This window comes from Pungitius pungitius, chromosome 10, assembly GCF_949316345.1.
Source record: "Pungitius pungitius chromosome 10, fPunPun2.1, whole genome shotgun sequence".
Taxonomy (NCBI): domain Eukaryota; kingdom Metazoa; phylum Chordata; class Actinopteri; order Perciformes; family Gasterosteidae; genus Pungitius; species Pungitius pungitius.
The window spans coordinates 19,168,661-19,189,670 of record NC_084909.1 but is presented as its reverse complement, the minus strand read 5'-3'; the positions used below and the strand labels follow the sequence as shown (position 1 = coordinate 19,189,670).

At 44.6% G+C, this 21,010-nt stretch overlaps 2 protein-coding genes across 5 annotated transcripts; one reads left to right on the top strand and one right to left on the bottom strand.

The window, feature by feature from the left end:
- Positions 1 to 749: 749 nt before the first annotated feature.
- traf3ip1 (TNF receptor-associated factor 3 interacting protein 1) lies at positions 750 to 15,693 on the bottom strand. 2 transcript variants are annotated; one of them, XM_062565024.1, is made up of 17 exons: positions 15,439 to 15,693; positions 14,155 to 14,223; positions 13,075 to 13,236; positions 12,181 to 12,309; positions 11,664 to 12,017; positions 11,510 to 11,581; positions 11,361 to 11,381; positions 11,110 to 11,133; positions 10,862 to 10,937; positions 10,523 to 10,543; positions 9,752 to 9,839; positions 8,879 to 8,965; positions 8,580 to 8,712; positions 8,466 to 8,496; positions 8,251 to 8,327; positions 2,944 to 3,161; positions 750 to 2,647 (listed from the first exon to the last, which is right to left on the bottom strand). In XM_062565024.1, exons 1-17 carry the CDS (start codon positions 15,559 to 15,561, stop codon positions 2,482 to 2,484), a joined length of 1,851 nt encoding a protein of 616 aa, XP_062421008.1. In that variant the 5' UTR covers positions 15,562 to 15,693; the 3' UTR covers positions 750 to 2,481. The 2 variants fall into 2 exon arrangements, with proteins under 2 accessions (XP_062421008.1, XP_037344719.2); XM_037488822.2 differs by lacking the exon at positions 11,361 to 11,381.
- agr1 (anterior gradient 1) lies at positions 15,673 to 20,337 on the top strand. Of its 3 annotated transcripts, XM_037488825.2 has the most exons (9): positions 15,673 to 16,387; positions 16,479 to 16,526; positions 16,614 to 16,724; positions 16,934 to 16,997; positions 17,302 to 17,354; positions 18,491 to 18,567; positions 18,668 to 18,731; positions 19,040 to 19,123; positions 20,205 to 20,337. In XM_037488825.2, the coding sequence occupies exons 3-9, from the start codon at positions 16,631 to 16,633 to the stop codon at positions 20,258 to 20,260; spliced, it is 492 nt and encodes a 163-aa protein (XP_037344722.2). In that variant the 5' UTR covers positions 15,673 to 16,387; positions 16,479 to 16,526; positions 16,614 to 16,630; the 3' UTR covers positions 20,261 to 20,337. The 3 variants fall into 3 exon arrangements, with proteins under 3 accessions (XP_037344722.2, XP_037344720.2, XP_062421009.1); XM_037488823.2 differs by lacking the exon at positions 16,479 to 16,526; XM_062565025.1 differs by lacking the exon at positions 20,205 to 20,337 and having other exon boundaries at positions 19,040 to 19,131.
- The last annotated feature ends 673 nt before the right edge of the window (positions 20,338 to 21,010 follow it).

Below are 21,010 nucleotides of genomic sequence, written 5' to 3'. Positions count from 1 at the left end.
AGAGGTCATGTGACCACTTCCAACCCCGGCCGTGTCTTTCATCCAGACAAAGTGTAGTTCAATATTTAAAAAAGAAAAAAAAAATGGGGTCTAATGGGATGATTGGGATTAACATTAGGATTAGTGAGTGTAGACAACAAAGGTGAAAGTAAACGCTGTGGTCACTCCTTAGCAGCAAGATCCTTTTTTTAAAGATTTTTTTTTAATAGTAAAGATTAAAAAGGAGAGGGGAAACGCAGATGGAGCAGTCCTTTCCTTGCGCTGCACGCTCGGCGTACCTTAATCCACCTGTTGAGACTGGGCCCGTGTCTTTGTCCATGCCGTCTGCTCGGGGCCTTTCACATAAATAAATGCTCCATCCAAATCTCGCTCAATAGCTGTTAAAGAGGCTTCCCGTTAAGCTTTGTGTGCGTGTTGCAGCTGTTTCAGGGCTAAGAAAAAGAAGACAAAAAAAGTTGCTGCTAATGTTACTCAAGGGTCTCAATAAGAAAAGTGAAATGCTTTACTTCTGTCATGTCGGACAGGGCTTCAAAAGAGAGAAGGAGTCCCGTCGAGTGTGACTTGGCGGCGGTGCCAGACGCCTCGAGGACTTCACATGAACTCGTCAAAATCACAATCCAAGGCCATTTATCACGTTGCTCTCGCTCCAGACCTCATTAAGTCCAACTTGACTTTGAGTCTATAGCTTTCTCCAACAACTCTGAGCAACACTCTGCGCTGACTCTAAAAAAACCAACAAGAAACACGTATTTACTGCAATGTAACCATTTATTTCATGCCACTACAAAATTATATAATTTTTGAACTATGATACAATCTTCACATATACAAAATGTACAGTTTAAAGATTATGATACAAGTAGTTTATATTGTTTCGTATGAGACATAAACAAGCAGGTTCTCACTCTTCCACAGGTTTTTTTATGCAACATCTCTATAGCTGACTTTTCAATGGGTTACTTTGCTTACATTTGAGTGAATAAATACTCATAAAAAAGGATGAATGAGTGAAACTTTGCATTGTTTCCCCCACATTTTGTTCAACTATTGTACCGACTATGTTTTAAGTCTGTTAGAATCATGGACTACATTCATCAATCAAACCAAGTGTTTTTAAAATGATTTGGTGTAAACACTGGAAGTGACTCCGTGCAGTAGAACTAGAGGGAGCAACCCTCGGGTACTACTTAAATATGCTAACTGCATTCAGAGGGAAAGGGCCCACTATGCAAGGAATCCCGGCTGACTGCTCTAATCTTCTCACGCGGGGGGGGGGGGGGGGGGGGGGGGGATGTCCACATGGTAAGAAAACTGGGACACTGTGGGGTTTTTTCCAGACAAATATTGATCCTTTTTGGCTTCCTACTGCAATTATCAGGCTATAAAGTCACCAAAGGAGCTTGTAACATCCTGTCATATTTGTCCTTATTCATAAAGAATAGGAATGAACGTTTTAGAAAATAGTGGCCTTCTCACTAAACTTGTCTCCATCCCAAAAATGAAACAATTAGGCAGGTCCGAAATAGAGTGGGATCTTCACAATGATGGCTGTCCAGGTCTTTTTTTTAAAAATTTTTACAAGATATAGTTGTTGTAAGTAGGAAACGGTTGCTAAAAGACAGAATAAATCTCTTTTCTTCATTTGTTTTGGAAGGGTAACTTGAAGAAGGAAGCATAAAGAATAATGTTTGGAAGCAAAAGAAGTTCATGTAACATACATTTCAATGTATGTTACAACCTTGAAAATGTGGTTGGACACAGGAATATTTCATTGCTGGTGTATTGCTCGTTGAACTGGCACTACAGGTGTAACATTCACATGGGAAACTAGATTAAAAGAAAACGCTCCCAGAAGCCAAGAAAAATTAGACGCTTTTGTGAGGCAATGAAAGTAAACTAACCACAAGGTGCCACAACTTTTCTGCTTGGTTAACAAAAATAAAGTTAAACAGAAAGTAAATAGCTTTCAAATTGAATTTTAGGGATTACAGAGTGAAAAAACAAATCAAACATTCATGGTTTTACTACTGTGTATATAGTGAATACATAGGGCTTTTGATGAAATCATCGCAAAGTGAATGCAGTCAAACCTCCAGGCCATGAACTGTGCACTGGCTTGTTTGTAAAAGGCACCATTACAGCAAAGGGGTATATGGTCGCCCGGTTTAGTGTGCGGAGCAAGAAGATATTCAAATTAATGTATCCATCAGTCATTTTAAGCAGATAGAAGAGTAGAATTGGACCTCCAAGCCATCATTTGGAGCGTTTATTTACCAACACCTGACAGATGGTGTCTGATATGTTTGGGTCCATGTCCTTTTGGGACAAAAACCACCTCAAAGTGCAGCGTTTGGTCTCACCCCGCATCACCTCAGAACAAAATACACTCGTCTTACCATCATTCTGTGAGACAGTGTTCATCCCCAGCGCTCCAGTGCATTTATTTGGTAACGTCTTTCTTTGCAGAGTTAGTTTGTCCCGTCAGGTCCTGGAGGAGAAGTTGATTCCAGTCACCATCTTCTGGATCTTCTCCTCATTCTTCAGAATGTTGGACTTCATGGCACAAATCTTGTCCTGCTGGTCCTTGATCAGCTGCTCCAGCTCAACGAGTTCCGACTTCAGAGGCTCCACGGCCCTGTCTGTCACTCTGCAGCACAAGCATGCGCACACACGCGCCACTTTAAAATAGGTTGAAAAAATAAATAAAAAACAAACAGTAACACGCCACCTTACAGGTGCTCATCACTTTTGATTTATGATGACAAGGCATCACACAATATTTCAAATTAGATATGAAATAGTTATTAAAAGTAGAAGGTTAACATCAATTTGGGGGACTTTGCTATTAAAATTAAAATAAGTAGTCCTGAAATCAGTACACAAATGTTAAGATAGCACCTTGCATGGGACAGCGGCTCGGCCTTTGAAGTGTGCCAACCTCACCTCTGCTCCTGCAGCAAAGCCTGCGCGTGCTCCTTGTTCTCCCGCCGCCAGGTGTGCAGTTCAGCCTGCATGGCGTCCACGTCCTCCTGTATGTAGTGCATGATCTTACCCAAGGGCAGGGCGCTGCGGCACACCGTCTGGACGGACGAGCGGAGGCGCTCGATCTCCCGCGTCACCATGTCCCGCTCCTTCTTCTTTAAAGCGTCAGACACAAAGCTCTGCAAGTGGAGGAGAAAGGCCATTTGGTGCAGGAGATGTTATCTGCTTTTTAAAAAAAGGGCGCTACATTTGAGTTTTTGACACAGCCAACAGTGAGGGGGGGACGGGAGGCTGAGTGCTACGTTTCCGTGGCAACCCCATTGGTTGAGACACTGTTGCTCTAAAGGTTAGCAGGGTCAGCTACGTCAACAAAGGATGGAGAAGGTCTTATGAGCAAATGCACCCCCCGCCCCAAACTCCCCCTCCTCCCCCAGGTGGGCATTACTGCCCTGTATCTTTACAATGCAATGTGTCTTTGTGTTATTAATGCTCTGAATACCCTATTTAGCACCTTTAAACTACATCATGAATCAAGCAGCTGTATTATTATTACAGAGACCAAAACATAACAAACCCTCTCTTGAGTTCTACCTTTTCCAGCAGAGGCTCAAATGCCCCCAGCTTGCATTTAGTGGTTTAGGATTTCAAGGCTAAAAATGTTAGACAGGAATTCCACCAAGCTAGCTGTATATATAGAGATCAAAAGGTGCTGTCAATTGGGTTGGGCAAAGCTGGGGGGCTGGTGGATGAAGGCCTCCAGTGTACGGTGCGTGTGGTAGTTGTGGGAGGGGGGGGGGGGGCGTTCACCATATACAAATTACACTCAATGGCAGAAAGGAGGGGGGGGGGGGGTATCAGGGAGTAATTCCAAGGATGTTTGTTCAGCTGGACTTCGCAAGGCTTCGCACACTCAGTGTGTGCGTAATGTGACGGCATTGCAACTCTAAAAGGCGCACACACACACACACACACACACACACACACGCACACACACACACACACACACACACACACACACACACGCACACACGCACACACACACAAGCTCCAAGTCCTGTTTATTTTAGTAACAAGCTGTGGCAGTGGGGTTATTTTACTACAGTATTGAGTAACAACTACTACACTTCTTCCTCCTTTCAAGTTCAACCCTTGGGCCAATTTATACCAATTGGCTCCACACATGGGAGCACCTGTCCTCACAAGGCGGCGGGAATCCTGTTCACTACGCAGTGTAAACGGAGCGACAGCTTCCTGTTCACAACACTCGGCCTGTCACACATGCTTGGCATAGCTGGCACACACATCCTTATCGAGGCATCTCTCTCGGAACGAGCCAAGCGGCCCGGTGATTACAGCTTGACTGGACAAGACCACACGGCACAAATGACATCAAACGCCGAGCGTTTTGCCGTCATGCCTTTTCACAGGAAGCGAGTGCAAAGCTCTGACGGCCCTCGCTCTTCGGGACCCATTTTGCGGGGTTGAAACGCCTCGGCCTCGGCCCCGCCGCTTCCCGAACGAGGTGGGTGGCTTTCCACTGGGCGCCGTGAGCCCTCGCAGCTAGACAAACACTGTACGGCTCATTCCGCCTGCCTGGCTGCGGGTTCGCTCCACACAGCCCAGACAGGACCCATGGCTTCTTTCTATTTGCCGTCCTCTTGCTACCCCAACCTCTCCTTCTTTCTCTGTTGGGGAAAAAACAAACAAAAAAAAACCTTGGCGTGAAAACATGACCCCTAGTTGGAGTCCAGCTGGGTATAAATCAGCACTTTATGGAGGTCTCTGTCAGGGCCTTCCAGACCTGTGTGCTCCTGGTTTTCCTTTTTCTTCACCCAGATCACGGAACAATATTTGGACGTAGTGACCGCAGAGGCGTGGGAGGTGAGGGGAAGGTTTTCCCATTATCTCAGACAGTGGTGAAAGCCTAAGGCAACAGGGAAGACTCAGCCACTGGCTAACGCTACAACGGGCAGGTGGACTAATAAGGGGGAGGGGCCAATGAGAATTGTTTGGTAGATTGAGATGTCTCCATCTTGTGGGAGTACATTCATGTATCTGGTTTTCATCATTGCTGGACTGCAATGTGCAGTTGTCAGATTGAAATCCTTCTGTAGTGTACCTTGAGCTTCACCAGAGTGATCACATGCCCAATTGCCTCAGCTTGTAGCTTTGTGCATATATGTGATTCATCGCACTGGAGGCAGAAGGAAGGCATTCCTCAGTCTCCTTTGAGATTAAAAAAATGTTCATTGATGGGACCCGTCAGCGGAGGAGCAACCTCCAGGGTACCATTATCTGGGAAAGCAATTATCTGGATGCTAGCTGACGACGGGAGATTAGCTTACATCATAAGGGCAGCCGCTCCATGGGAGGATAAGGGACAAGTGTACAAACCTCCCACTGGAACATTCAAGCTGTATCAATTTAAGGAAAATGTATAGTCGTTCCAGTGGGTCATGCTCAGATGTCACTCATTATGGACTGCTCTGCTGTGTCATCACAGAGACACAAAAAGAAGATTTGCCAAAAGGATGCACAGATGATTGAGGAAGCCTTGGATAAAGGTCGGAGCGCCTGGGGAACGATTCTGCTGGTGACCATTTGAAGAAGCCGAGCGGATACTGGCTCTGGGACCGTGTTTATGGGCTTCCTCGTCGTTTGTCATGGCGGGCCGTTTTAAAAGTCCAGCTAGATCATAAAAATAGCTTGTAGTCAGTGAGGTGAGGAGGAGAGCTTACAGGATGTTGTTGTAAGGCAGCCCCTTGGGGAGCCCACTGAGCTCACCCTCCTGGGCAAGAGGTGAGCGGACAGAGGCTCCTCAGCAGTAACTGGAGATGGAAATTAGCTCTTTTAGAAGTTGCTCATCGGTTGTTTTTTTCGTGGTGAGAAAAAAAAAGTCCAATTTCGGAGGTTTGGAAGATAGAGCTGCTTGAGGTGTGGTCGGCTCACCAGTGGGTGCTTCAGGTAGGTGCTCCTCAAAAACCTGACCCCATGCCTCCAACGAGTCAATAGGACTTCCACGAAAGTAATGTGACTAATGGAATGACACAGGGTCGTTTCCGTGTGCTTCCACGAGAAATGTGTATAAAGACACAGAGGTCTGCAGAGAGGAGTATTTATTTTCTTGACAATTCTGCAGAGAGCATTCTGGCCCTTCTCCTCCGTGACTCTCACTCAACAGCGATCCATTTGTATGCCACAGGGTTTATTTATACATTACAAACCTTCATCAAGGCTAATTTGATGAGGGGGGGAAAAGAGTACACAAAAATTCTTATGAAAACGCAGCTGCTGCAAAGGGGCAGATTCTGTCTAAATAAAAAGGGGGCTATCTTGGAATAATATACAATACCGCCGAGGGGGTCATGAGGAAGGGCATCCCCATAAATATACAACAAACTCTCCAGTCACACACACTGGGGTGGGACGTGGCAAATATAATCATTTGACTGTTTAAGAATTACTTTTATTTACATAATGTGGCAACCGGCTTAAACAATGCCTCAATTCATTCAGGAATGACAAAGAACACAAATTACAAAGACGGCAAGAATGCGTAGCCTATCAACATCCTTTCCTTAACGGAACGTGATGTCGGGTCCTAAACATGGGGGGGGGGCTCGTGACTCACTCAGTGTTTTGACAAACATCAGCTTTTGAGAAAATGAAAGGCGGCGGCTGAAATCTCAAACCCGTCGGTCATACCGCATCGAATGAAGGAGCTCAATATTTACATTTTTAACCATGTGTGTTTTACCGTGATTACAAGAAAAAGGGGAGCCAAAAACCCCTCTTCAATTAGGTTGACCTCTCCCCCCTTTCATGTCAGGAAGGAAGTCATTACAGTTCTTTATGCAGCTGACGAGGTAAGGCCAATAATGGTGGAGGGGTGGACTCAACAAGCCCCATGTCCAGACATACCTGTTGGAGGCTGCTTGTGCAGACCATACAGGATACATTAAGGAAATTAGGATAAACTCTACAAGGCTATTCAATGCTCGCGCTCCACAATGAGCTCCTCTATTTAAAAGCTTTTCCCGTGTGTCTGTGCATGTATGTTTTGATGTGTCTGTGCATGTATGTTTCGGTGCATGCTTTCTTTAGATTAGTTGTTTTTAAGAGGAGAGTTGATGTGGGTGGTGCAAATGGGGCGATATGAGAAGTTCACGTCACAATTAACCTGCCCAGAGATTAAGATTCACGATGTAATGCCTACAATCATACAAATACGCTTAAAGTGGCAGCAGAACATACTGGATTCTCTCACACACACACACACACACACACACACACACACACCTGTAAAGTTAAATGTCTGGCCAACAAATTCCTGTCAAGCTATTTCAGTTTACTGGTGGCAAAGCGGAGACAACGTGAGGTGTGAGTTACGAGGGATGCTGTCTGAGGCCGCCGTCGGGAGGAGATGGATCGGGGGATTTTTTGCATGAGTGACAGCCCAAAACAGAGCATCCATCAGAGTCAGGGTGGTCAGCTAGGAAGGGGTGCCCGGGAGACTGTGCTCCAGTGAAAAGGACCACCCAAAGCAGAAGGCATAAGCAATCTCACACCATGGACGACAGACCAAACTGGAAGCTTCACACCGAAAATAACAATGAGAGGCGGCTCGCTCTTCGGCTGATAAATAAACTGACTGACGGGAATCCGTGATCAACGGCAGGGATGAGTCACCGTGCACAAAATACACGCCTAAGAAGAGATGTTGAGAAGAAAGTAGTATTTAATCCTCAAGCCGGTTGTTCATCGTCTGTTCTTCTGAACAACCAAAGTACACACCAGGGGAAGGAGTGTAAACAGACAGAATAAGACTGCTCTGAATGCTAGTCTCTCAGATGGCAGATATCGTCAGAATGAACAGACAGAAAAAAGCAACCGGCTCATTTTGCTCCAGACATCTTGATGAGTGTATCACTTGTGTGTGTGGTCTGTTAGGGGCCACACTTGCTTGTCTGGTTATTAGCCTCTCGGCCTCACTGAAGGGGAGCATATTTGTGGTTACGAGGCGGCGCAATTACACCTCTCTACTCCATTTGTTTATATCTTCATTTTGATAATAACCAGGGCTGCACTGGCCCGTTCACTGTGGTTAAAACATTTGCACTGTAGAGCAAACCTTGCAGAGAGACCGGCTGGCGAGCTTTAGAGGGTCCCCCCGAGTCAGTAATAAGGGTGTGCAGGGGGGGGGGAGAACTAGGCCGATGCTGCCCCCTAGAGGACAAGCAGAAAAACGACTGCTATACCGATCCTTACCTGCTCTTTAGATTTGGGGGACGACAGGGACAATTCATAGTCTTTCTTGGTCTCGAGGATCTTCTTCACGAGGCCACCTGCGCGGAGAGAAACCGTGAGAGGAGCGGTGAGAGGTGAGCCTCCTCACAGCACCACAGGAAGGGAAATGTGACCCTAACGAGCCTTCCAGGATAAGAAATGAGAGGGCACTGAAAAACGTGAAAAAGAGCGTGTACCGTGTTTGTCTTCGCGGTTGACGTCCTGCCCCTGTGATGGAAAGACATAGTGGATAACTGTCCAATGAACTCGCATTACATTCCAACAAGCTCGCTGTCCAAGTCACTCACTACCTCCATCTCAGGAGCCTGTGCAGGCGGAGGCACCGCCTCCTCCACGAGAAACTGCTCATCTTCGTCCTCCTCGTCCTCAGACAGCATCTTCCCATCCATGATGACTGATGCTGGGGGCTTGGCACTGGACAGCCTGGTGGAACAGAGACTCATTTCTAACTGAAAGCTGACATGTGTTTGACCGGTCAGATAATCACACAGATACAAATGCTGTCTTCATTCTGTTTCAGGCTGGCAGCGAGGACACTGAAGAATGTATTAACGAGGAAGAGGAGTACTGGTGGTGTTAGAGTAGTCACCTCTCAGCCGGCGTCACATCGGAGTAACTTTCCTGTTTCTTGACTCGGGGGGGGGCGGGGCGAGCGCTGCCCGGCCGTGGCATCTGCCTGTTGTCACGCATTGAAAGGGTTTAGACACAGAACTGAAGGAAATGACATACGGGTGCATTTATTATAAGTCATTTTCATTTTCATTTGTTTTTTCTTGACGTGCTTTACAGGCCAAATCTTCTGTGAGCAGCTCTCTGGGATTTGCCAGACGTGGACTTAAAGACAGATATACACTCATTCAGACTTTAGAATGATAGTTTGTTGATTGTTGCTGAAACACTGAAATAAAAACAGAAATACCTCCACTACGTGCTCTGCTGGAACAGATCCTGGTGATGGCCCAGGCACAAACTTAGTTTTATCGCAAACATCCTAATATTTAAATAAAGAAATTGGATAAAATGCAATAACTAAGAAATGACAACAGAATGAAATTGCCCAACTGCTGGACTTTATACTGTTGAAACACCCACATCTTCTGGAACAGGTGACCTACTGTACAAGATGATGGGGAAACGGTGTGCTGATTTAACCAATGAGACGGCTCCCTCATGATTATTGTCCTCAATGTGAAAAATTCTCATAAAGAAATAAAAATTAAAAAAAGAAATCACTACACGATTGAAATAGCATCTTAAATCTTCTTAACAAACGGCATAAGCTTGATAACTGTATTTTTTTTAATAGCTATTTGTGTTAGATGTGCATGTTAATGTTTCTCAGGTAACTGTGAGAGCAAATATTTACAGCTAATGGGAGCTGCTTTTTATTGCTAGATTAATGTCCTGTCCCTCAGTAAAGCGCTTGCACAATGAGGTGCGGTTGAGTGCTGATTGTACAGACCTGGAGGCCATGTCGAATGCCACCGAGGAGGCTGCAGTGTCTCCATTTTCTTGGAGGGGCGGTCTCTGGGCTAACGGAGCATCTCCGTCTGTGAAGGGACAGCAACGACTTGTAGTCAGCTCAGTATTATATAGCAAGGGTTAGAGCTGTCCTTCCATGACGAACACCAAGAGCACACAGAATGCCCGAAATGCTGCCAATCCGACAAAGATACCACTGGTTCAGAGACATTTCTAGATGGGTTTTGTTCTTTTGGACTGAACTCGAGTGAAATTTCTCCAACCCGCCTACTGCTACTCCTCTAGTGCTCCCCTCACTGCGTAAGGCGGTGGCAATTTTTTTTTCCTCTATGAGAGTTTAGTCGAGGACGGCAGCCGTTGCTTTAGCAATCCTGTAAGGCCCTTGAGACATTGAATGTTATTAATGAACTTCACTGACTTGCTCAGACCTTTAAAAAAAGAGCTTATTGTTTCCGTATCTACAATGTGATTTAGTCACAGTGACTGAATGTGGAGCATGCACTCAAAAGGGAGCACTCTGACACATTGGGGAAGACATTTCTGGATCCTTTGATCCTTGTGCTTTCAGGACTGAAGGAGTCAGTTTGGTCTATCTATGGAATTGATCCATTTTCTTTTTCTGTTACTGCAATTTGCAAAGGAACCCCTCAAAATTCATTTTCGATCAAGGGCACCTCTGCTGTCATGATGACACCTTCCACATGGAGAATCCCTAATGTTAAATGAGATGGGTTAGATAGAGAACAATTACCTCCCTCGCTGTCAGATTCATCTGTTGGAGAGCAGAAAAAGATTGTGTTAGTTTCTTGACATATAAATGCAGATAGTATGTTTCTTATTGTCAGTGGTATGAAACTATTGTTGACACTGCCAACAGTAATCCTGAATCACTTTTACCTCCCACTAAGTGGAACCAGTCAGTGATTTTATTACGCAAATAGAAACCAGTCAACTGTAAAATCTATTTGGCTGTCGAAGAGACCCTCGGTTGATGATTCAAGGGCCGTTATGCTCTACAGCTGCATGTGAGATACACCTCATAGCTGTAGCCGTTTCAAGTTGTGTGTTGGGGGAGAAAAGATGGGGTTACCTTGACCTCCAATCTTGGGTCTCCGCCTCTGCCCTTTGGCAGATGAAGGCCGAGGTATTCTAGCTGGACTGTCGGCCTGCGAGAGAAGCAGAGACAGCAGGCAGAGGATACACGTTTAGAACGATAAGCAGCGACGGGCCACACATCCGACTGACTGTGTGGACGCCCCGCCATGTAGCCCCCTCTATGGAGCCATCCTTTCATGATCAGTCTTTACAACAACTGCAAATCACCGATTACGAACTTACCTGGTTCTCAACTGCTTCTGCAGGCTGCAGAGACAAAGAACACAACATGACACCACACACCGAGGTCACATTTAGCAATGATACTAATAATATGAGGACACCAAGGCCTCACATGCCTGCTAAAGACTATAGCTCAAATAAGCACTACAACAAGTAGCCACCCCACTAACGCCATTGCAATCAACGGTCAAAGCGCAGATTACAGCACAGCTCTCATTTTCTACGCATTTAGTTTCTGCAGGGTTTAATACCTCCTCGCCTGGTGTTTGATCCTTACAAGGAGAAATAAAGTAGAAATGAACAAGTGTGTCTCTAATTGGCTGACATGGTGTATAGTAAACTAGTAAACCACACCATCATTCTATGAGATAATCAGTTGCTTCCACAAGATGGACCTTACCGCTGGCACAGGTTTGGCTGTTTTGCTGGGCTCGGGACTCGCCTTCTGCTGTGGTTCCTCTGACACTCTGGCCTATGCACAAATACACACATGAGGTAAATAATGGCATTTGTGGCTAACATTTAAAACTTTGGGGGGGTTAAGGCAGGCATACCTTCCTCGTGCCACTCTCTCCACTTTTGCTCCTCTCTTTGTGTCGCTCCCTCTCTTTGTCTCGGTCCCTTCGTTTGTCCTTGTCTCTTTCCCGGTCTCCGCGAGAGTCTCTGGCCTTATCTCGGCCTTTGTCTGGCTCCCTCTCTCGCTCCCTCTCCTTGTCCCTGTCTTTCCCCCGTCCTTTGTCTCGCTCCCGGTCCCGGCTCTTGTCCTTGGCGTGGGGGTCCTTCTCCGAGCGCTCCCTGGCGCCGTGCTGATCCTTCTCCCCATCCCGGCGTCGGCTCTCCTGCTCTTTGGGCTGGTCCGGGTCCTTGTGGTCCCGGCTCCCGCTGCGGTCTGTAATCGTCTTCCTCTCCTGAAATAATTCACGCCGAGCACACAAGGTGAGGATGGAACGCCCGTCTCGGCCACGTGCTGGGACACTCGATCATTCATGGCGATGCTAACTGCTAGCACAGACGGCAGGTTGGAGTGAGCTGTGTGTCGTTGCATCATCAGAGCCGGCGGAGGACTCTCACCTCTCGATCAAGAGGACGTTCGCGTCCCTCCCTGTTCTCCTTGTCCTGGGACCTGGTGGTGCTGGCCCTGGTCTTTATGTCCACCTTTTCTCCAGCAAGCACTCGCTTCACGGCATCGTCACTGGACATCTGGCAGACAAGAACAGGAAAATCCTTCACTTTCTTTTCTTATTTGATTTGGTTTATGTCATGAATTTGAATAATTTTTAGAAAACAATAATTTCAGATCAGACTTTACTGTATACATATACATTTTCCTGCATAGTATTGTTATCATATTGTATACTTCATATTATTGTTTTCCCACAGTAAACTCTTGCTTGGATTGAATGTGCTAATGAATAAGAACAAAAGTTTTGACCAATACAGCTCACATGATGAAGAACTGTGCAAAAGAGGTTTTGGTTATGAAAAAAATGGTTTTAATATCTTTCAACTAATCAGATATTACATATTGGACCAGTTGATTCAGGGAACCCTTAACTTATCTAAAAGCGTTATTGTTGAAATATATCTTTTAAATATAGTACGTATTTTACAACAGCAAATAGGTTGCATAAGATTTACATATACATACATATATTCCCCGTGACATGAAATCAAAACAGTGTTTATAGAACAGCTATCCAATTGGGACAAGCTCATCTCTTTACACTCCATCTCCAGGGCGCAATTAATATATTTTCAAGTTCTTCCCGAGGCTGGCTAGACATTACCACCAAGAGTACTGTTTTTTATTATTTGTTAGAAATACATAGATAAGAAAAATGTTTAGTTTTTTTCAAATATATCATCTGAATGATATTGCTTTTCCTGAAAAGAGACTAGAGACAGTGGAGAATTGTGAAAGTGTGCATTTTCAATGCATCTATTGGGTCTCACATACACACACACCTTGTTGATGCAGCACTTGGCCATGGCCTGCAGCAGCTCGTTGGTTTTCTCGGGCTCATGTCCAGCCACAATACGTGCCGGCTTTGCCCCCAGGGGCTCCCCACTCACCAGCATCACGACGTCGATTGCCTTCTGGAGGAAGACCATTTTGGAGTCCTTATCCTGAGAAGGAAAAAGACGCCGCGATGAACAGGATGCCGCCGAAGACTGACAAGAGGCTTTGGTTGTGAAGACAAACGGACTCCATTGAAAAACCTGAATTAATAAAAAGGCCTGCCTTCACGAAAAGAAGAACCAACAAGCGCCCCCCCCCCCCCCCCCCCCATGACATTGAATTCCAGATAAAGGACCCAGCTGTGTAAAGGAGTAAAAATGATAATTTACAAAATATATTTGAGCTGAAGTTAGTATAACAACACACAACAGTGATCACTTTTGTGATCACTTTTAAATAGGAATGAGCAGTGTCATCCTTGCTCTGCTTAACCAGGATACAAGTTATTCTATTAGTTTAGGTCCTGGGCTGAGGACTTGTGCATCCATGTTTTCTCTCTCTGTACTCTATACCTTCACTCTTCAATTCAGTGGTTGCACCTTCTACAAAAATCCTATGACAGACGTGTATGAGCAAACAATGCTACATTCTAAACTCCACATTCACAATTTAACATTATCTAATGCTCCTGTTGGGAGACATCCAGTTTCAAACAGGGACATTTAACGCAGCATCTTTCTGTCGAGTATCGATTTGGGGTCAACTATCAAGCAGTCCACTTCTGACACCTTGGATGCCCTCTTAGTTATGTCCTGCCAGATCCTCTCCTTCAGTGAGTCACAAAGGCAGCGTGTAGAGTTACTCACTCACTGACGCCCTCAGACTGGGCATCAGATCACCTGTGCGTTACAGACCATGTGACACGCAGGCTATCTCATACACAAAGAAGGCTGCTGCGTTGAACATCAATGCAGATTATGTGTACAAGCATTGACACAAACGATTATAAACCAAAAATAGTGTAATTAAATTTGTGCATCAGAGAGTACAAATGATCAACCAGAAGGACAGAGTGATCAACTTACCTTAACATTATCAGACTTCATTTCATTTTCCCCATACAGACCTTTCATAAAACCTGCAGTCTTGATGACCTGAAAGGGATAACAGGTTAAGGTTAAACACTCGGTTGTCAGATTATTTGCATTTCCATAAAAACTAATAATATATAAAAGTACACATCGGCATCAACATCTCAGCATCCTGTATAATGTGGCTGTCCATTTGTGCAGTCAGACACATTGCTAAGCAGTGGAAAGGAGTCGCACATGCCGACACGCTTCCCTCATCAAATATACATGGATCGACTGACTACTTAACGCGCGCGGAGTGGGATCTCACATGGGTTAAGAAAGGTTAACGAGATTTTATCGTAACTTCACACCTTGTATCAAAGGATTCTGTTGTGTGTAAAGAAAAAAAATAAAAGAATGAGCCCTAGATTTGGTGCATTGTTTTACGGAGACACAGACTTATTTCTGATGGGTTTAAGCTTAGTCTAAACCATCACAGCATTGTCAACAAAGTAGAGATTCAAACAACAGTTGTCAGCCCGTGTCAATCCAAGCCTCCAAAGCTGACGTTTTCTACAGTAGGACATCACCGTGACCTGTAGATAACAACTAATGTTGAAGCCGACCAGAGAGGAGCAGCTGCTCAAGTGGTCCCAACAGCCAGTGAAGCAGACATGTTACCGAGGAGTCCATCACTGGGCTCCTCGGCCCCTCCATGGAGCACACGGAAAGGCTTCTGGTAGATGTGCAATCGCCTCCGGTGATGTTGAACACGGGGAATACGCAGTGATTCATCACGTCACCATTGGTCTTATCAAACAGCCCAGCTGCGATAAGCCGCTCAGCATCCGTGAGCTCAACGTGACGGATTTAAAGAGCAGGACACCTATAACCAACGTAGCATCCTGGATCGGCTCGCTCTGGTTAGCCGACGGTAACAGAAGAACTGGTCGGATCCCGGAGTGCTCAGGTCGTGCCTCGCAACTACACGACGCCATAGACACGGCTAGCTTTTTTAAATAGCTCCGTTATAGCACGTAAAGCGACGCTGTTTACAATTCTAAGCGATCTTTTTGCGTTTTTACGTTGCTTCCCGCTCCTTGGTTAGCATAGTTCATGCTAACGGTGTGTTAGCCCGTCAACTGGCTTGCTCGTCTTTTTATTTTATTCAATAGACAAAAAAACGTTCGTTAGGCGCCAGCCTTTCGGTAAATAAGAGCCAAAGCGGCTCGTGGTGGGGGTGAAACAAACGCCTAAGTTGCTAACGTTATCCTGAAGTTAGCATGCGAGTCTCACCTCGCTGAAGATGTCGTGAAGGTATCGAAACGGTGGCTTGCTCAGCAGTTTCTCCGTGAGAGGAGGTTTCTTTATCACTTTGCCCAGCGTGTCCTGGGTCTTCTTCACCACTGCCCCGTTCATGGCAGCAGGCGACCGTCAAGCTAAGGGGCTTTAAACGCAGAAGAGACAGCAACAACTATTCCGCAGCGCACAAAAAGCCTGCTGGCTGTGTCGCCTGGTTGCCATGTCAATATCCAGCAATCCCACAGTGCATCATTGATGAAGACTGCGCCTGCGCGGACGGTCACGGTTGCTAAGCACCACCGGCGCCCATAGCAACGGCTAACAATCTGCAACTATTCTGACGATTGGATAAATAGACGGATAGACATATGGGCAAATATATAGTTTTTCCATATATACACATATGCTCTGGGAAATGGAAGTGAGAGTGAAAACTCTTGCAACACTTGTAGTGTTAAGAACAATAATTTAAGGCTGTCAAATTTTGGCTGATTTTTTTTTTAAATGTCTTCAGGAAAATTCCAATTAAATTAAGAAGTTTCAGTAAGGCTAGGTTTGCCATTGTGATCTAAACCTCCTTTAAAAGCCCACACATACATGCATAGGCCCACATGTTCTTATGATCCAGTACGTTTCTAGTATGAGTTTATTGAGAAACCACACTAGTACCACTGAAAGCATCAGACAGAGACTGAATTAGTGAGCTGGTTTTTTTTGACGATTGTCAGCTCGGTGTCAGTCTGTCTCTATCTCTCTGCCCCTCAGTTCAAGCAGTTCAAACTGTGTGGGTGTTTTTTAGGGAGTGATTTCTTTTGTTTAAAAATGAAGCGCTGCTTTGCTTTACCTGTTTGGTGGGTTCACCTGCTAGAAAGCACACCCAACTCGAGAGCACATACAGTATATTGAAGGCTGCCACAGGCGCTCGTTGCTTCGTGCCGTCAAGGTAAGACATATATTGTGTGTGACTTAAAGGTCAGGAACACTTGAATTAGAAATTACTTTTGCTATAGAAATTGACATCCTGTTTTTATTAGAAGGTATAGATGGAGCTTTGAGAAAGCTTTTTGAAGACAGCGATTAAGGTTGTGTGCCGTTCGTCCAAAAGTTAACTTGTAATGGCTGGAATCACTTAACTGCCCTGTTGTCCTAATTGTCAACTGTCGTTGCAGTTCTCCCAAAGGTAGCGATGCTCCGCTGTGTCGTGTTTGCTCTGTTGCTGGGTGTCTGTGCCGGTTCTGGGAAACAGAAGACAAAGGCCATGCCGCAGTCCTTGTCGAGAGGTGGGTGACCTTCCTTCAAAGCTGGAAAAGCTTCCTTCTCGAAGAGTTATTGACTCAGTGGATTTTCAAATTGTGAGCTTGGGTCTGGGTTGTAAGACACACAAATAACGCTTTGAATTTGAACCGAGTTTGTCAGTGAACTGACTCAGTCCCGTGAAATAGTGCGCCATGTTCGTGTGTATCGACCTTTTTGCTATTGTGTTTTGCAGGATGGGGGGACGGCATTCGTTGGGTCAAAACTTATAAAGAGGGCCTGTCGGAGATGGTCAAACGGTAAGAATCTGCACACGGAGAGCAGCCTTGAATATTCATTCATTGTGTTCAGGAGGGACTTTTGGTATATTTTCATCCAAACGCAGTATAAATCACTGGTTCATGTTTTGGTTAAAACGGCATTTAATGAAAAAAGGCCATCTGATCAATAAGGACATGAATACAGCCAAAATAAAAGTACGGCACGATGTATTGGTCAGTGTTCTGTTCAAATATGATATCTCATGGATCCCGTTGTGTAATTCTGCATCCACACCCAGCGTTGTACTCATTGTGTTGTTTCCCTGTGGTTTCTCTCTGGCAGTAAGAAGCCCCTGATGGTCATCCATCATCAAGACATCTGCCCGCACAGCCAAGGTACTGCAGTCACAGCTGAGTAGTATTAAACATGAAAGTAAAGGCTTGCACACCCTGCATTGTCCTCACAACACAGACGTGGGCTTGGTTTCATGAGGAACACAATGGGGGGCGCGTTCCTCAATAATACCGAGCCAACCAAGCAGGTTGTATCTATCAATCACACAGCTGGGTTTTAGGAAGGAAGCTCAATGGAAGTCTCTTCTGGTATTTCTGAAATCATAAATAGTAAAGCCGCCTACAGGGCAAAACGGGGCTTTTACCCGTCTGGTTTGTCAGGTTTGAGGAATGAAGCAAAACATGGGTATCATATACTACTACTCGTACTCATATAGGATTTGATTTAAATAGTTTAACTCAAACATACTGACTTGAGGAAAGATTAAATAAATTAGGCACCTGCTGACAAATCTTGATCCGGGCTTAATTAAGTGAAGCACATGGGCCAGAAGTTTTTTATTAACACAACCTATGTTAACACCACACCAACGTTAGAGCTATTTTAACATTTTATTTGGTTTTCGAAATGCGATTATATGGATTATATGTTATGTATTATACTTAGCTTTCTCATTAGCTTATTTTCCCATCGCAAAGCTCCAGTCTTCCTCCATAGCGTGTTCACTTGTCAGTTGTTATGTTGTCTATAATTTGATCACAGAGTTAATATCCTTCCCTCTGATGTAAACGATATCTGTGTGTGCAGCATTTAGTGCTGCGGTTCTGATGGATTGCTTTGTCATGCTTGTCATGCATATTTTGTCAAATCAATGTGTCTGGTTCTTGTGAGTAAACACAACTTTTCGGTTGTAAAGAAAAGTTATTTGGGAACACCATTTTTTTACTTTCCAAACAGGTTCCTGGATACACGCATGTAGTTTAAAAGAGACATTGATTAATTAGTATTCTTCACTTTCAATTTATAATTTCCAGTTCCAGGTAAATCAATATATTTCCGGCCTGCCACTGGGGAACACATTTACAACCCCACGCAAACAAGCTCCTTTTTTAATCTTTATTGGTGCGTTGTTGCAACCAGATTCATTAAATAGTACAAAGTATTGCTATCATGATGACTTTAAAGACCGTCCTGTTTTATAACATCAAATCCATGCTAAGCAGAATTATTCCAACAGCGCTGAAGAAGGCCTTTGCCGCCGATAAGTCCATCCAGAAGATGGCAGAGAAGGACTTCGTCATGCTCAACCTTTTGGTAGGTTCAAGGTTATTTGAAAATAAAAAGCATATTTAGAAGTAACCGTCTGTCGAATACTTCATGCTCAGTTTTGACTAACTATTGATGCTTTTAACAGAATGAGACGGCGGATGGGAGAATGGCCCCCGATGGCCACTACACGCCCAGAATCCTCTTTCTTGGTGAATATACTTTTTATTCATGAAGCAAATTTTCTATTGATACATGGACGCCAAGTGTGACTATATATATGTATACAGCATGACATGCTAACAGGGTAACAAGCTGTCACTTGTGTTCCATCTGCTTCTCGTTCACATGTCCTCTCTGTTTTGTCACTGCTATGCTTCTCTCTTTTTGTCGCGTCACATTCTCGCTGCATGTTGCTCGCCACCAAACAGTTATTGAGATGATCGGCGTTGACCCCCCAGCTGTCTGTGTGTGTGTGTGTGTGTGTGTGTCTGTGTGTGTGTGACGTGTCTCTCCGCAGATCAATACAACACCGTGCGCACTGAGCTGGTGGGAAAGTTCCCGACCCACCTCTACACCTACGAGCCGGCTGACATGGCACTCTGTGAGTGACTGGGGGGGATCACGGGGGGGGCTCACGTCGACCCGTCGGTGGCATGAGGAGAGGCTGTTTTTAACTCATCTTGCGCCCAGCTGTTTTATTTATAGAAACACAACAGGCTCTTTTCATAGGAAGGATTCATCAGAACCAAATCCCTTCAAATCGTCAAATCAAATTCTAAGTGGTGCATTCAAGTTGGTTTTCCAGAATGAATGAAATTGATGAACTCAATAACACCCCGGCAGCCTTGCACTAGCACACACTACTCATGCAATGTAAGGCCCAGTTGCATCCTGCCTGTCCATGGTGGTTCCAGTTCCCTATTCCCAGTTAAGCATCCCATTTGCCGATCCCAATGAATCCTTTAGGAAAAACAGCAAACCCAACAGACAGTAGGTGTAGCAGTGGCTCAGCACCCTGAAGGGAAGGGAAACAGCGCTTGTGTTTTGTTAACCTTTTGAAGTAAGTGAGATGTCTTCAAAGCGCTGACTTTAAGAGGCTCTTTAACGTAATTCTTCTTTGTTCTAATTGGCAATTCTATCTCATTTGAGGTTACGTTCAGACAGAAGAGATGGGACTGATCCTGCAGAACGCTTTGATATTCTAAGCTCGGAAGTTTCAAGGCAAAAACATGTCATGTGGAATTTGAATGTATTTATTTACCCTTAATCCTCCACATAAGTTCATCACAAGTTTATCTGTTCAACCAAAACCTTTTGAAATAGTTGAGATTCATTCTGGGGATCACAAACATCTGGATCAAATTTACGTACAGATTATCTACAAAGCTTTGACATGCGAGCGGTGCTATAAACTCGCGAATCATCCACGTCAAGGAGATTCATCCTCTGAGGACCTTGAATACGAATCACATGGCAATCCATCCTATTGTAGCTGAGATCTTTCATTTGGGACTAAAGTGGGACGGAGAGTCAATGCTGTGGCTACAGCACAAGAAGCCCCACAATGCTTTAACTTCATCATGATGAGGATTCTATTTTTTTTTTTTTTTTAAATGAGCATTTCACCAGCAGGGGAGAAAATGTATGTTGTATATTCTAATTCGTATGCTCTTTTTCAACAGTGACCCAAAACATGAAGAAAGCCGTAAAAGCAAAGGCTAAGAAGGCTGAACTCTAACCAGGTTCCCACCTGCTCAGTGTTCTACGACTGACATCTTCACATCAATAAATCCAGAATAAGTGATTGAAAATCAAAGTGTGCATTGTGTTGCCCGACAGTCATTGTGTGGATGGAATCCTGGGGCTATTGAAGCTTGCATGTAGGATAACTTAATAACTCGTAGCTGTCAATCATCTTAAAAATAAGGTAGTATTCTACCTTATTACTAGCTTTTAAAGGAAGAGTCATTTTAAAGGAAAAGCCTATTAAGATCACTTGAACTCTTCCTCTAGTTTTTTTTATTTTTTTATTTTTAAAAGGAGATAAACTACTCGTATAATTAGTGAAGGTGAGAATTTGGAGGTAGGGTTTCAGAACAACTGTGGACTTCCAACCAAAGATGCTATTGCGTGTTATGGCATGTTTTGACCACTAAGTGGCAGTATAATAGTATAATAGTATCTACAAGGTCCTATCGCTTCTTTACCTGAAATGATGTTGGTACTATTGTCAATGCCAGAAGGGATGTTCTTAAGGTTTCATTATATGCATTGCATGAAGTTTTTAATGAGAGCCTTAGCACAGGTTAAATATATTGTGTGTATTCTTCTTTGCAGACCGTCATGTATTTTAAATAGCATTCCTGAAGAGCTCAGGCCTCGACACAAACCGCCCTGATGGCGTTTTCTGGCGTCACGGCCAGGACTAATGAGCTGTTTGTAGTTGTTATGGCTGCACTGTCCTGCCTCCACCTGCTGAAAGAGTGTG